Here is a 17,564-nt window from a genome sequence, read left to right on the forward strand (position 1 = left end):
GTAGGTTGTCAAATCCCAAATTTTCTAAATTTCAGGGTTTCGAGTTATTTGGAAGGAAGGGAGGTTGAGGACCTGTAGACATTCCTCTCTAATATAATGCTATCCCTCATATATTCGATATATGCTTATATAAAATGAGTTAAATATATTATACTGAGTAAATCATCTCCTTGTATAACTATTTTTAAAAAAAACAGTACTTCTTCACAAAGTACTGAACCCAGGAGTTCATGAAGGTCAGGACCCTTAATAAGATGTTGTGGTTCACATTATTATTAATAATTATACTTTAAATACATAAAAGTAAAAGTAAATAATGTTTTTATCCTTGTTAATAACAGGCTATCATAAAGCTAAAAAAAAACTTAAAATATTAAAAATTTAAAAGGAAAACAGATATATTTGAGAGAGAAACCATTGAAGTCCGGTGATTGTATCCTGTTTTCTCTAGTAATGATTTTATTACCCTTCTTTAGTGACCTTAAGGTTTGCTGATTATCTTTTGAACACGCGGCGATTTTCATTCATGTTTCAGCTTCAATTATAGTTTTTCTCTACTCGCGGAATCTCGATTACAGCTACTATACTAAACGACAGTAATAAGTGGCAAAATACAGACCATGTATGTAAGATTGATGAAAAAGATATAATTATCTGGGAAGGCCATTGTGAACAGCAGTTCGTGGGGGGACAGTTGTATCTTCGGCTCGTCTCCGCGTACTACATTCTGATTGAGGTACGATAATAGAAGTTTTGAATACTATATTGTGTTATCTTTTTAAGTATAAGCAGGTGGGGAGGCATATACATTGAAAACTAATAAACATTTTGTTAAATGAACGATATTTTAAATGCCATATAAAATCAGATATGATAGAGAGTTGATCTTATCAAGTATATGTATGGATTACAGGTTATCAGGAAATTCAATCAAAGGGGGTTTACGTCAAACGGTAACTTTTTTTTAAATATTAAAATGTCGGTTTATATTATTATAAAAAGTTGATTTTTTTTTTTACCACGTCGAATTAAACTTTGATAACTATGATCCATTCATATCAAAACGCTCCCATTTAATTTAATTTTAATTTCAAATTTAAACATTTCCCCCCAAAGTGAATATATTATAATTTTGGCAGTATGCTCCTCTATTATTTCCAATCCTTTAATTTACTATCTAGTAGATTTCAAGAATCCAAAAAAAAAAAAAAAATCAATTCTTTCTTTTAAATTCTGATTTAGAATTCCATAAGCAATACCCCGTATCCAACCGTCTTCAGATTTTTATCATCTTATTCATTGGTACTCATTCTCATTTTATTTAGTTTTTTGAGTAAGAAGGCTTGCCCTTAAGCAATGTCTTGAGTTTGGATAATTTCTTTAGAATCAAAAGAGCCCCTCTTGCCTTTAAGTATTCTTTCAGTTTACGTCAATGCTGGATGAAAATTTTTCTGAGAACATTTTTCTACGAAAATGCATCTACAGCAAACAATACCGCTTAGCAGCTAGTGATATATAATATTCATAGACAGCTACATTATTTGAGAAACTGCCAACATAAATCATACATTAGAGCCTGAAAAGTAACAATTCAATTCAGTATAAATATTGTACCTGAATTGCAAATCTTAACAAATCTCGAAGTAGGCATAAGATAAAACGATATTGAACCACTGGCTCCTATCTATTAATGAAGTTGATATAGTTTCTCACACGTGCAAAAACTCTCTAATTATGGTATATGGTATTGCCTTATCTTGAGAGAAGGGCAAATTTTATTGGTATGAAAAATATTTTTTTACGTCTTATCTCTCGTCTTATTGACCCCATATGTAAAATTAAGCATAAAAAAGTTATAAACGTGGGTATAACCAGGTCAACTTTTAAGTATTCAACTTTCCAAATTTAACCAAAAAAAAGTTGAAACAAGGTAAATTCTTTTACTTTCGTTTTCCATAAACCTCTAATAATCAATGATTTCAATGATTTTTTAATTTTTTGTAAACAATTATTGTTCACTATAGAACTTCAAAAACTTTGCAATCAAAAAGTAAGTCTTAAACGTGGTTCTAAAAACATTTATTGATGGATTTAAAAAATCAAATATGTCATTTTAAGATAAGTAATACATTTTTTCTTTTGTCTGTCTAAATGTTTTTCTTAGAAATTGTTGGTTATTCACCTAGTTATCCTATTTAGTACAATTCTGGATGGTTTTTTTTGCGAATAATTGACATAAATTGAACAGTTGGCGCCTTTATTTGATAGCATGCAACCAATTGAGTATCAGTAAATTGCTTGTGCGTTATTGTCTCAATAATATTGGTCCATGAAGAATTTTAGACTGTTTTACTACATCAATGTTTGTATCATAATTATTTCATAGAAAAATATTATATTTGTAAATAATTTTTTGTTAAAAGTTGGTTGTTAAATTTTTATTGTTCAGATGAAAAACTAACGAAAGAGTCCCTTCCAAAAAGAGGGATTTTATTTTAATTACTAACGTTGTACTTCCATAAAATCAGAAGAAGCTTTGAAAATTATCTTTTTATCTTTTTTCATTTTTTTTCGTAACCTCCTTTATTATTATATTTGATTAATACATACATATTACATTGTATATGTATATCAGTGAAGTAGTGCCTTGTGGCATTATAAATATCTTTTCTCACCAGTATATTAACATTATTTTTCGTATCCATGAAATATAGTTTTCGGGAACGTAATGCTCACTTATAATGATAAAAATAGGATAACGTATTAACAAAACATCAGATTCAGGGCCACCGTCATCTGAGACCTGACTTGATGCAAATTTATGCAATTGGTCCTCTGCAGTGTCACCCATCCCACTGGGGCAGGGTCACCTAAATCCTGTTAATTAAAACAAATCAAGAATGAAATGAGAAACACGATAGCTCCAAGAGGACTGAGCAGTTTGTCATTGATTTTAATGCATATAGGAAGTGATGTACGTGTATATACAAACAACATTTACATTTTTTTTTTTTAATTCTTAAAAATGGCTCCAACGATTTCAATTAAACTCGATATGTTAATAAATAATTAAATGATCTTTAATATAAGCTAGGTCCTATTCCCATTGAAATAGTTTAACTGGGTTTAAATGTTTAATAAAATCTTCCTCTAAAGGAAGATTTAATTTACTTCAAATTTTGCTGGACAGGCTCCCACCAATCAACACAAAACTTGGAGACGTTTGTAAGATATTAAGTAAAAGTTGAGTATTATCAGGAACCCCAAAACGACCCGTACGAGTATCTTGAAGCAACCAACAGAAGTTGGCCTATCAAAATAATTATGTTTTCAGACGCAATTTAATGCAATCGTGGTCCAAAGAGTATTGTTGGTTAGTCTACTTTCTCGTAGACTTGTCACAATGACAGTCAAAGCAAATAAGCTGATATCATTTTGCTATCTAATCCTAAAATTTCACAACATTTAAAAATTTTACAATCGTAACATTTCTTACCGAAATATTTCTCTACACACATGTAATATATTTTTTATCTGTCTTCGAAAAAGAAATAATATTTACATTTGCCTCTTGTAGGTGCCGGTTTAAATCCCTCAAATTTAAAAATGTACTTATATTTGTGTAATCTGTTACGATGATTATTCAGTCAGCTTTAAGTAAAGATAAATTATAACAAAACTAGTTACTAAATTTTTCATCACTTCAGGGAAAGTTTACAAGCTAGCACGCAAGGAGTCTACAGGTCTAGAGTTCAGGTAGGTCGAGATACAGTACCCAGATACATTTTTTAACTATCATATATGTTATTATATTAAAGAAAGATAAGCAATTATAGCAGATAAAGGTGTTAAGACAAACTGCACTAGGAGTGAAAACAGAACGAATACCAATCCTTAATTTTTAAAACAAAAATTATTTAATTTCTGACTAAAAAAAAATTCATGTAAAAATAATAAATTACAAAATATAAATAAAAAAAAATTTTAAGTTTATCAAACTGTAATAAATTCAAAATTTATCTTTCTAAAATATAATAAAATAATTAAAAAATAGGATATAAGAAATATATTATGACGAGCTGGCCAACAAAAGAACATTAATGAATGTTGGGACAATCCAAAGTACATGACAAAAAAAATCTTCTATGTCAAGAGACCGGATTTGTATACAGTAAAAACCATAAATAAAACATGGGTGTTTTATTCACAATTTGGATTTTTACAGCAAAATTTTGCCCATTTTTTTTTCTCTACAATGATAAACTTTATTTATAAGTAGATAGTCAGGGTTGCGGTCAAAAAAAGAAGAACAAATAGTATAAAACTATTTTAATGTCCGACATTAAAATAGTTGACCGTCTTTACGGTCAACTATATATACATATGGATAAACTTTATTGTTTAATTTATGAAATTAATGCATGAAAAGCTTACCTAAACTTGTTGGAATTAAATTAAACTCGCTAAATACTTCCTAAAAAATGAATGAATGACTTAATAACAAATGAATAAAATGAAAACATATTATCTAACAAATCAAATTTTTGTTCTTGATTGAAGAGCTGTGAGGAAACTGTATTAAATGGTTTTATATTTCTATTTTAAAGGAATTACTATTCTTCGATTTTAAGTTTGAGAATAAATATGGAAGCCCAATACTTATAAAGTATTTAAAAAATATAGGTGGAAGAATGAAGGGCTAGAAACAGACTGAAAAACCAAGTTAAAAAAATAACACTGAACTTTCCTATAACAATCTTATTCTAGAGATTTTTTTTTTAGTTCCCCCATCCAATGGTTAATACTATTCCAAGAATTTCATCACTTCTATTTACTAGATTTTTTTTGTTCTTTTTTTCAGAGTAAATTTTGTGCAAAACTCAAAACGGGCAAATTGTGAGAAAAAAAAACCCAAAACGTGCAATTTTGAACAATATAAAACTATTGTTATTTGAATATCTTTTCCATGATTCGAATACCTGTTGAGGTCAGAATTTGAATATAGAGTACAAAATACGCAATTGCACGAAAATACGATCTCTAATTATCACCATAGCAGTCACAACTTTATTTTCCTGCTCTACAAAGTGGGAAAATCATCCATGATATTTACTGTATCTAACGTTGGAGTAAGATTTAAGTCGATTGAAAGTATTCTTAAATTGGTGAGCCTGTCCTTAGCCATTGCAACTCTTGAATCATTTTTTACCAATTTAAATTTACTGAAAAATCTTCCGCAGATCAAACGGTCACTAAAATACTTTAAAATATTCTATACGCAAATCGCATGCCCTTATAAATAGCATTTAAGTAAAATCTATCGATTGACTGGAGGATTTCTAGGCGTTAAATATTTTCATTTAAAGACCGGAACGATTACTAGTATTCAGAATTTTCTTCTTTGTTATTTGTGTTCAAAGAGATTTTTTTTTTAGTTAGTACTTTTAGTAACTGAAGGATGGATTTCCCTGAGTGACTTCATTCTGGGCGTGATTTGGTTTTAACAGGACCCTGCATATAAAGTCATGAGGTATGTTGGATAAAGTTAAAATTGTCATCATAAGATTATTTTCTAGGGGAAAAATTCTTGAGCCTAGAAGCCAAATTTAAAACATGAGATCTAGCAATGACCCTCCACCAATCATCCAATGATCGTCGAATGAGATACATCGATCGTCCTTGGCTCCTCTTGGATGCAGAGGTTAGATATATTTTGTGGGCTCAGGATAAAAGGCTGGTCCTAATAACCATGGAAATATATTTTTCATTGTAAATTAAATATAATTTACCACCAGTGAAATATTATTTTAGAATACAATATAACTTGAGTATAACTGTCATTCAATGTGACCTACTTTGATTTAGAACTGAGTTTGAAGTGGTATATAAGCCATCCAAGAAATATTGTAAATTTTCCGTGATAAATAGTTTTAAAAAAAAAATCAGGAAAATTGTGCACTATCTAGAAATCATCTGAAAAATTGAAATCAACTTAACCTTGATTAACATTTAATGAGGAATTTTGTTAATAGTATCCGTTAATTAATGTGGCATTGCAGAATCTATGTACATTTTTATATAACTGCAAAAGTAATTTATTATGCATTCATTTAATTGAGTCTTATCAACAAGGATGAAATATATTCCATTTAATCAAACATATGGTTAGTTATCGTTGTAATTTATTGTTAAAGTTTATATAATGATGATTAAATTCATTATAGAACTTTCTTCTTCTTTTTGATATTTTAGTAACAGTTTTGATAATTCCTGGCACTTTATAGTGTAATTGTTGTTGTTGTTGTCTGGAGCTTTAGGGCATAAAACCCTGAGGTCATCAACGCCTATGTATGGCGCTTTATAATTCTATTTCATTTATATTTATAATTCTATTTCACTTTATTTTTCTCTTTAAATAATTACGAAAAAAAAGATTAAATAATTACTTCTTTTGGAATTTTTTATTACGTATAACAGATTTTCTGGTTTAAATCTTATTCAAAAGACCATTCCTTTTTAAGGAAATCAAAACCATTTCCACGTTCTTCTGGTCATCATTCAGAGCATCCGATACACTCGGTCCTACTCCCAATCTACTCAAGTTCGCGGCATAGAAATAACATTACTCAAATATGTGACTGATCGTAAGTACACTGTTGCAGTATTGACATTTTGGCGGTGGCTGCTTACTGATCAGATATCTATGAGTTAAACTTGAATTTTATATCGTAATTATTTTCTCCCACTATTTATTAAGCCCATTTATTTCTCATCTTCCACAATTAGCCATGATGGAGATCGTAAATAATTAACCTTTAAAAGAATAAATTGAATAAGACCTTCAAAAATTTGTCCTATCATAATAAGAGATATTGTTACTATTTTATTATCAATCAATAGTATAAAAAAAAATTAATTTAATTTTGATTTTATTAAGCCTATTAACTTTATTATTGTATTATTTCCTTTATATATACTTATATAAGCTTGTGACATTTACAACTAAAAAATATTAGATATGTTCGGCATTTAGATGTCGTCTACTAACTTGGATCCTGCTATGATGGAGGCCGTGCTTCAAATGCAGAACCAGGAACTGGCTGTTCGGAGGGTGTTGAAGTGTGAGGCCCGACCCGCCCTACCGAAGGGTGAGAACTACCTGTCTTTGGTCAGCAGGATAACTCTCGAAGTGGTGTTAGGCAATGGCAGGAAGTCATACAAGAACTTGATTTTGAAGGAAGTACCACCTGAGGAAAAAAATAAAGAATTCGTCGATAATCTCGGTGTCTTCAAGATAGAAACTGAAGTAAGTTCTTTTTTTTAATGTAATGTTTAAAATGAAAGGTCAATGTTTTATTAGAAAGGAAGTTTTGCTCTTACAGTTTTTTGAAGAATAAGTTCAGATAATTCATGCGATTAAAGTTAACTAACACATTGGATCATAAGGTAAAAGTATACTTCCAAAAATGTGCGAAATCCGCTCCATGAAGCAACAAACGATTTTAAGATAGTATGGGTCATCCGAGAGCCTGTCAACGAACCACTTTCATTCTAAAAATATTATTGTTTCTAGATGAAAATGGATTTACCAAATTTATGTCAGAAAGGAAGCCTTTGAGACCAAAGACTTGAATGCAACATAAACATGGTGGGAATAATGCATTGTTTGGGATCACATTGGTGGCAATATGCAAGCTGCTAACTTTTAGCAGTCCTAAAACTGAAATAACTTTTAGTAGTTCACGATAATATCCGACAACTCGTGTTCTATTCCTGTCTCTGTGTTTTTAAATCCACTGTGACCAGCTTAAAAGATTTTAATTATGAATTGTACTATCAAATAAGATAATACCAACATTCTACCTTACTATCGCTAACTCGATACTTTACCATCCATTTTGGTAGATTTTGTTTTAATATAGACTATTTAGCTTGCTTTGTATTTGTATTTGTATTAAGGTGTTATGTGAAACATGAAGACTATGAGCATGTAACAAACAAACAATTTATTAGTTCAACTATTTATTTTTTGATATACGAGGAGAAGATTGTTGGGGGGTTCGGTCAAAATAAAACACAAATAAGTTGAAGTAACTTATTTAATCGTTTCAACGCTTCAGCCAGAATTTCTAGCCTTTATCAGGGATAAGAACAGACAGAACAAGATAACCAATGAATACAGAAAAAAAAAATATGAACAGAATGACATAAAGTAAATAATTATACAGAATGAACTTAGTAAAATAAAGTGATGAGAGAAGTGGAAAATAAAATGTATACATAGGTAATTGAATAAGTAGGTAAAATAACATAATTAAGGAAATAAAATATAAATGAAGTTATATAATGCAAAGAAATATGTATATATTAGTTTATTAATAATTTAAAAATTAAAATTATAAAAAGATAAATAAAATTGAGAGAAAGAAAATATATGTAAGAAATGAAATATGTAGCCGTAATATTAGATAAAGAGGCAAAATATAAGTAAAGTTTTTTTAAAAAAAATAATTGTTTCTAATCCAACGTTTATACTTTATTTTGACCGCACCCTCCTCCCCCAACTATCTTCTCGTATAAGTCAACCACGGTCAACTATCTCTCAAGATTATTTATTTTTCATTTTTTTCTGATATTAAGAAAGTGGTATAATTATGGATTTAAAAAATCTACTGTACCATTACAACTCATGAAGGGTCAGGGCCTCAGTACTTTGGAAGGAAGTGCTGTTACTAGACCAACGGTTGTGCAAATAGGTGATTTGATCAGAATCACGCTCGACCGCTAAATTTTTAGCCAATTTACAATTTATGAGGCTGGTTGGACCCCATGTAACATAAAACAATTTTCTGCCCTGCCGGATTCGAACCCAGATCCTTGGAGTTAGTAGCATCGCGCCTTACCACGGTGCCACCGCGCCCCCATAATTGTGGATTACTATCTAATTTCAGAGATAGTGACCATACTGATGTCTTTTGTGGCGCATAAAAAAAATATAATACTGTTAAAAACATCCAATACACTGGTTACTGCTGCTTTGGATTGAATCTAATGGGTTGCAGAAGGAATTTTAATATTTGCAAAAAAAGTTAATTAAATTATACTTAAATTGTAAGATGTATTTCTATTTTTTTTTTTTTTTTTTTTTTATCGATATTTTATAACAACGACTAAAAAAAAATAATCTAACAATACAAACATGAGTTTAATTGAAAATGTTAAAAAATAAAATATAAATTAAAACTTTAAATAAAGAATTGTTAGATTAAGAAAAAATGAACATGAGCTTAAAAGAAGCTTTAAAGATGTTTCCTACCAGATTTCAACCTTAAATATATGGAATTTAAGCTGGGTAGGTATTAATTTATGAATGGATTAGCTTTGATTGATGCATTATTTTACTCCAGGCCCCTATTTTACATAAGGTGGCCCTGGTTACTAATATGGGCTGCTAGACCATATTAGAATCCGTGAGGTAACCCACATTGCAAACAAACTATCGTTCAAGGACTTTATATTCCTTGAAATAAATCATTTAGCTTTGTTCATATGAACTTACTGACAACAAATGTAGATTACACCAAGAACGAAACTGAAATATCTTAATATCTTCGAAACTTGAGATGTAGGAAATATCTTGTCACATAGTTTGCAATTAGACCAAAAACAGGCATTTCAGGGGACTGACTGAATGCCTTTCAGTCAGGTGTTTCACAAAGAAGAACCGTCTTCCGTCTACATAATGAAGTCACTACTATTTAAGAACTATTGGCAACCCATATTGAATGGTAGACTGACTTTACTTTTCATTCTGTGCGCTAAAGAAGAAAAACAGATTTTTACTTTTTTTTAAGTCATCCCTTCTGGTTTTATCTATGGATGTGGTGTTATCTAGAGGTTACCAACCTATTTTAATCATGATGGGTGGAGGGGTCAACTCTTCATTTCGTGGGACCGTCAACCCACAGTAACAAATCAGCCAATGTAGACACCTTCACTCTTTCGGCCACAAACGGCATGGGTTTTTCATCCACCTATAGTAAAAAAAAAGAGTATTTTTTTTTTAGGAATGCTCATAACCTGCTTATTTATAGGCAGGGTGGTGGCATAACCCTACTCTTCTTGCAAGCAGAAGTGATGCCAAAAACCAAGGGTTTGGCCATGCTCTTGGGGCTCAGGTTTACATTGGGGTTAATAGGAATATCCGCCATTATAACCTAAAATAATAACAGATGGCATCTACTCCTCTAGCACCTCCCTGGATCTATTATAAGGCCCGTCTTTTTAGCTTCACTTTTCCTGCCAGCTTATCCCCTCCATTATACTTCTCTTTCCTCCACGTTTATGGGTACGTAACAATATTTCGAGCTAACAGCTTTTATGTTTTCAGATTTTTAAAAAAAATTGGGTTTAACGCTGAAAAATTATTTTATTAAATGAGGCAAATATGTCTGTTCGCATCTTTTTAACAATTTTTTAAATGGACTACTCGACTGATTTTTAAGTTCGATATTTCACGTTACGCAGTAATATCTCTAAGTGTTTTGAAACAATGTGAGCTTAAAATACTAACATTTGTTTATAATATTTCATAACCTCATTAAATGACATCACTTTCGATGGCCATCATGAGAAACAAGTGGATTATTGTTCACGTATTTACTTATGTCTATGTGATGTAAGTGATTCATAGACAATTGGTTTCATTGACGTATGATGATGATTATATATGCTTTAGCTCGAACCAAGCTTCCAAAGTTCATAAACTTTAATGACGAAGGGGTTATTTGTAGAAAAGCGAAAACAAGTCTATGTTTGAGTGGGCTGAAACTTGCCCCTAAGTACTAAGTATAAAGTGACTACAGGCAGGAGAGTCACTATTGATGAACATTTCCACCCATCATAACAGACCGAATGAAGACCTAAATTGTGGGAGGAAGCGTCGGCAATCAACAAAAAATTTGTTCCTGTTTACCAACCACCTCTTATAAAATCATTTAATTAACTATTCCAACAATCTTGATGAAACTTGCCTAAAGCCTTCCACTTAAAACCCTTTAACCATTCCTTATTTTCAGGAAACATGCTAATCCCTTTATTTGCTATAGAAATAAGCTTACACTTTTCCAATAGAACAATGCGAAAGGCTCAATTTCTAATAAACTAACCATATTAATAAATTGTCGTCAGATGTACCTTCGAATCCTCAAGCAGATGGAGGAACTGATGGATGAATATCATGAAACTGAAGAGATGCTCTGGGGCAGGCTGATATTTTATCAACCCTACACCTATCTTCTCTTCGAGGATCTTAAGGTATCTATTGCATCTATGCATCTATTTAGTTGTAAAAGTAACTATTTTTCAAAAAATATTTTCAGATGCTTTTTAAAAAATTCTAGAGGTGACTACGTTACCTTGAGAAAAACGAGCAGTGCATTGTGTGGCTGCAGCAGAACTAAAGTGATTATCATACACAATGATGATTCCCACAGTTGTGTATTGGGTTTTGTAAACATTAAAAATTAAATTTAATCTTTATTATGGAGCACTTCATTTGTAATATTTAGATTACATCAGTATTAATAATTAATGTTCTTTGGTTGATTCAAACCTTTGTGCCTTAGGCTACAGGGTTCCTAATGAGCCCTCGTCAATCCTGCTTGGACCTGGAACATGGACACCTAGTATTACACAGTTTGGGCAGGTTCCATGGCATGTCCAAGATTCTTGAAGAGCGAGGAATTGTTAATGGTAAGGATTTCAAGCCTTATGCAATCATCACTGACAAGGACCTCATCAAAATGTTCGTTCACTGCGGTCTTCGGAATCTCAGTGAAGCAATGCATCAATTCTGGGGATCAGCCTGGTAAGAAGATAAAGAGTAAATAATATTCTCTACTAAAAGATTCCTGACGTATATAAACAATATTGAAACAATTAAAAATCTCTTATTTGATACTATTTCTAACCATTTAATATTTGTTAGTGAAATTTCGATACCGTTTAAGACATCGGTCCCTCTATCGATTCCCTCTTCTTAGAATATATTCTTTCTTCTATTGATGAGCTTATGAAATTCTTCTCCTTGAACCGCCTTACTTTCCTTATTCATCACTTACCTCTTAAAATCCTTACTTTCAGACTCCCTCTAGCTCTCTGGTCAACTAAGAAATCAGAAAGCTACTTGAAAGAAGAGATGATGATTGAAGACGTTACAGATGCCATTTGAATTCCAGAGTCCCTTTAAATCTCTATTACAGAATTTGAACGGTGGTAATCAATTTTAGCTGATGAAGGATATGTATATGCTAGTTTCCCTCAAGCACTTTACCCTAAATTAAAATAAAAAAATCTTAGAGAATCCTTATATAGTTGGCTTCAAAATCTGGGCATATTAACCAAGTGAGCCGACGTGCTAAACCCCTTTTGCTGATCACCTGCTCTCTGTATCTTTACCTGACCTTTTATGATCGTAGTCATTAGATGACCTTTCATCTCAACACAATTCCTGCAAATACAATTGGCTTGGAAAATTTTAGTTTCCTCAGATTCAATTCGTTTAACGAGATGTTCACCTTGTTTTTAAAATCTCATTCTAATAATTTAACTCATACATACTCAACTGATGATTAATAGATTTTTCAAAATGGGGCCGTATATTTTTAGGTTCAGTTATATATGATCTATGATTTTATATTTTACTTATTATATGGAAGAGAAATCTCTGAAGGGTATGTTCACAATTTGGTTTGATAATTTTGTGTAATTAAACGCCATCGAGAGATACTACGTGTAAGACGTTAGCTTTTAAGAAGATTCTATTGTAATCTTTATTGATTCAAATAATACATCTAGAAATATGATTAATGGTTCATGACGTTGAACAAGTCAAGCTAAATTATTTACAAGAAACAAATATATATACTTATAATTTCATTCATATTTTCCTCTCCTTAATAGTAATTTATTGCATAGGTATTTAGATTAAAAAGATAATAATAAAAATACTAGCATAAAAGGTTGAAAATTTTTTACATTAATACTTTTAATGAAAACATGCTAAAGAAAATATTATCATAAGTAGAGAGTTGCCATTATGTGCAACTTCTTCTTTGCATGCACAACAATGCATGATATTTCATAAATAAAATCTTTTTTACTGAAATAAATGAAACAGCATAATAATCTAACCATCCTAATTACAGAGTCAAATATATGTAGCTAGAATGTTTCGGAATTAGAGCCTCGATAAACGCATATGTAGTAAATAATAATAATTTTTATATTTCAGGCACAGGGTGGCTGACAAACTTCTAATGCCTTTGGAGACATTACAGAATAAGATGTTAGAGATTGGAAAACTAGATGAATCTAGATTTAATGTGGTCAACCATGGAGACTGTTGGTCGAACAACATGTTATTCAAGTACAACTGGAATCATCGCCCCATCGCAGTCCGGTTGGTTTTGCCAATTGACATTTTATGATTTTTAATTCATATTGTTAATTTAGAATGATACAGGGTGTTCTAGGAGTGCATGTTATTTCTTGATGGTAGAGTAGCTAAGAAAACTGTAGTCTTGTGTCACCAACTTCACTTTCCTATAATATTTCAATTCATTGTTGAGGTATGATTTTTAATCTTTTTCCTAGAAAACCATGTTTTTCCCCAAAAAATCCAAATTTCTCTACAATAATTTAATATTTCTGAACTTTTGTCACCATTTCAGAAATATACGATGAATTTCCTGCGAGATAGCAACCAGTTTGAAGAAAAATATCGTTTTGTTAGGTGATCATAGCAGCCAAAGCGAAGGTGATAAAAAATGAATAGTTTTCCTAAATGCATAATCGAAAATACATTAGTGAACTACAATAATAGGGGAACCTTAAATATATTTTCTCCTGGTTTTACCTTCACGTATCTATAGCAGATTCACCAAGAGATTGCCGCTTAAGCATCACTCCCCAGCAATCAAATTAGCCCAATCACACACCCTTGTCTGTCATTTTGATTACCTCTAAAAAAAAAAAAGTATCATACGTTTGAAATGGTTATTATTATTTGTTCAACATTTTTTTATGAAGTGAAGGGGATACCGCGTTACTATTAGAAAATGAAGTGAAATCAAATCTTTAAAATCAGTTTTTATTTCCTAACTTAAGTAGTAATGGAAGTTAAATCTGATCCTCAGATTATAATATTGAATTTTCTGTTTAAGGTTCCTCGACTTCCAGGTCAGCCATTACAACTCACCGTGTTGGGACGTAACATACTTCATGTTCGCCTCTATAGAGCCCAAGATACGGCGTGAACACTATGAAAGCCTTCTAAGGACATACACCAACAGCCTATTGTTGACACTTCAAAAGTATCATTATTCTGGAAGCTTGCCTACCCATGAAGAAATAGCAGCTGAAATGGAGAGAATTTCATTTTTTAGGCTGACTCTAGTGGGAGTGTTTCATGCAGTCATGACTGCTGAGGGGACAGATGCCCTGGACATGGAAAAACTCTTACTCTCTGATGGCTCTATCGGTTTTGGAAAAGATCTCTACTCTGATATGTATAAACAAAGAATGGGTCCTGAACTGCTGAAACTAGAAGAACAGGGTCACATATAGACAAATGCTCCTAGATTAATAATCTTCAACTAACATTTATATTTAATTTTACTATTCGAACCTTTAAAGTAAATCATAACCTAGCCTACTCATTTCTCTTTTCTCAGTCCGCCAGTGTTCCTCAAGGTAGTATCTTAGGTCCCATTCTTTATACGGTTTATACAGCAGACATCCCAACCCACCCTAACACAGTCCTAACAACATACGCTGATGACACATGTATACTGTCTGTAAACAACGACCCAACTAATGCATCACAAACACTACAGACACACACAACATCTATTGAAGAATGGTGTCCAAACTGGAGAATCAAAATAAATCCTGACAAATCCCATCTGATCACCTTTACTCTCCGTCGTAAACCTCCACCCTCCTGTGCTACAGTATCCTTTCTAAATACTCCACTAATGCCTGTTGAACAGATTCGATACTTAGGACTCCATCTTGACATGAGACTTACTTGGAATCCACACACAAGACTGAAACGACCAAAATCTGCTCATAGATTCTGATTGCTACAACACTTACTTGACAAATGCTCTAAACTTCCCATTCACTACCAAGGTGGTTTATTTTATTTCACAAGATATTTTAGTTTGGCAACATATGTACATACATTTTTCATTTGTATATATTTAATGGTTTGTTATTATTTTTTTCTAGATCAGAAAAAAAATCCCTTTCACTGCAAAAAATTAGTATACACTACGATAATCAGACCAATTTGGACATACGGAATTGAGCTCCGGGGCTCTACCAAACCATCAAATTCCTCCCGTATCCAATCCTTACAATCCAAAATCCTACATGAAATCCTTGATGCTCCTTTATTACGTTTATTACGTTACAAATAAACTCATTCACAAAGACCTCAACATCCCATTCGTTGCAGATTTGGCCCAAAACAGATATGCGTCTTTTCATTCCAAATTCCTTAACCATCCTAACCCATTAATTCTTAATCTTTCATCCTTAACAATCCCTGATAATCCTTCTAGGCGTCTGAAAAGAAGATGGCCATGTGCCCTTCTAATTTAAATTAATGTTTGAAGTACCACCAATGGGTAGTTCCTTCCCAAGATTTTCTAGTGTATATAAAACATACAACATATTTACTTATTGTATTATTTTGTACAGTTGTAAATTACATTAAATAAATAAATAAATAAAATTACTATTTTGGATATTTTCATGGCCATCCTCTTTATACACTTTTTACTTTCACTTACCTATACATGGAAACTATAGTTAGAAAAAATATTGAGATCGTGCAAAATTTAGAATTTAAATTTTTAAATTTATACCTTCCTATAGGTTCCCTGAGTCCAAAAAACATTGTCTTGCAAAATGGTGTGAGTGTGCCTGTGAAAGGCCTAGCTCAAATAATTGATTTAGCCTATATCAATAAATAATTAAATGGTCTTTAATATCAGTTGGGTCTTACACTCATTGAAGTTGTTTAAATAACGAATTTTTAAAAACTTCTTCTCCAAAGTACCTGTAATTTTGTTTATTTAAAAAAATAAACAGTACACTTTATTAGCAGTATTAAATAATAGATAATTATAAAATATTAAATTTTATGAATAAATAAAGGTGAAAAAAAGTAAAAACAGGCATTCGATTCGGACGGGAAGGGCCGAGACCACACAAACTTTCCCGATTTGATTAAGACTTCGCTATCCTTGTTGAACTATTGTATTCTTATCAGAAAAAAAATTTATATTTGTTACTCATGCCCCAAGAAATTGTTAAATATAAATTTTACAGCAACAGCAACATAAAAATTATTTGTTCATAATTTTCGACTTTTTAGATTTTTTTCTTTTTTCCTATTACACAATAATAGCTATAACTTTTACACAACCCACCAACCTACAAAATAGGTTGGGTCATATGTGGGGTAATAAGTGAAAGTTGTATGATGCACACACCGCAACAGATTTTTAAAAATATTTTTCTTAATATAAAAATATTGGTCCTAGTCAAGCTTCATCCTCTTCATATACATGTAATTTTACCAAGTAGTTTACCTACCCTGTAAGAGATATATTGAGGTGGTACCCTTCTCAATCCAAGGTGCCTGAATATATTCAATCCTAAGATGTCTTTATACCATCTTATCACTTCTTGACAGCTGTGGAGCTGCTCAATTAGCTATTAAATAAGAATCAACTATTCTTAATGGTTGATTCTTATTTGATTGATTAAGCTGTTTCAATCATTCCTTTTTTACTTGCTTTATTAATTGTATCGGTAGGTCCAATACAAAAATGACCTGGTAACCAGTAGGTTACATCAAAAAGAATTTTTTATAGCCTTAAGAGCAAATCTCGAGTCTGTTCATAGTCCTTAATAATCATAATTTATTTTTTAATATTTATGAACTAAATGCACCAATACAAATTGGAAAAAAAAGTTAAATAGCAGAAGATTCTAGAAATTGATACTAAAAAGGGAATTTTAATATTTTTTTAATGTTAAAATTAAAGTCATTTGTATGACCTATAATAAAAATACCCTCAATGTTACTAAGATTTTCAGCTAGAACCATTTATATTTATTTCACTGGAGCACTTAGCTCAGTGAAAGTGGTTAAGCTGCTTTAAGAGTCATTTCAACTCTTCTGATAAATCCAAGGTCCAATACTCTAAATGACCACTTTTTCTCTTATATATGAAAATCAAAGCTTCTCAGAAATAATGGTACATTATAGAGTAATTTTTATCACTAACATTGAAGCTAAGCTCGTACTGTTATTTTTTTTTTAAATTACTTTTTTTAAATTCAAAATTATGGTCATTTTTAATAGCATGCTCAGCTAGTGCCATTAGACCTTTTAATTGTTAACATTTTTTAAAAATTTATTTGATGATTAAATTTTGAGATGTTTCTTAAATGTAATATTTATTATAACATTGTTATATGTACTA

General features: G+C 31.3%; 1 protein-coding gene across 3 annotated transcripts; it reads left to right on the top strand.

The window, feature by feature from the left end:
• Positions 1-887: 887 nt before the first annotated feature.
• On the top strand, positions 888-16,888 carry LOC106684915 (uncharacterized). Of its 3 annotated transcripts, none has more exons than XM_067049659.1 (6): positions 888-953; positions 7,034-7,306; positions 11,191-11,316; positions 11,628-11,869; positions 13,295-13,462; positions 14,226-16,888. In XM_067049659.1, exons 1-6 carry the CDS (start codon positions 903-905, stop codon positions 14,626-14,628), a joined length of 1,263 nt encoding a protein of 420 aa, XP_066905760.1. In that variant the 5' UTR covers positions 888-902; the 3' UTR covers positions 14,629-16,888. The 3 variants fall into 3 exon arrangements, with proteins under 3 accessions (XP_066905760.1, XP_066905762.1, XP_066905761.1); XM_067049661.1 differs by lacking the exon at positions 888-953 and adding an exon at positions 5,454-5,530; XM_067049660.1 differs by lacking the exon at positions 888-953 and adding an exon at positions 5,612-5,701.
• Positions 16,889-17,564: the final 676 nt, after the last annotated feature.

The sequence above is a fragment of the Halyomorpha halys genome, unplaced genomic scaffold (genome assembly GCF_000696795.3).
Source record: "Halyomorpha halys isolate HHAL.00 unplaced genomic scaffold, Hhal_1.1 Scaffold629.1, whole genome shotgun sequence".
Taxonomy (NCBI): Eukaryota; Metazoa; Arthropoda; class Insecta; order Hemiptera; family Pentatomidae; genus Halyomorpha; species Halyomorpha halys.

Bases quoted from the DNA above. Each gene is read 5' to 3' on its own strand.
- LOC106684915 (XM_067049660.1), top strand. From the start codon at position 5,627: ATGACCCTCCACCAATCATCCAATGATCGTCGAATGAGATACATCGAT. The intron at 11,870-13,294 runs GTAAGAAGATAA...TTTATATTTCAG, and splicing joins CAATTCTGGGGATCAGCCTG to GCACAGGGTGGCTGACAAAC. The intron at 13,463-14,225 runs GTTGGTTTTGCC...TTTCTGTTTAAG, and splicing joins CATCGCCCCATCGCAGTCCG to GTTCCTCGACTTCCAGGTCA.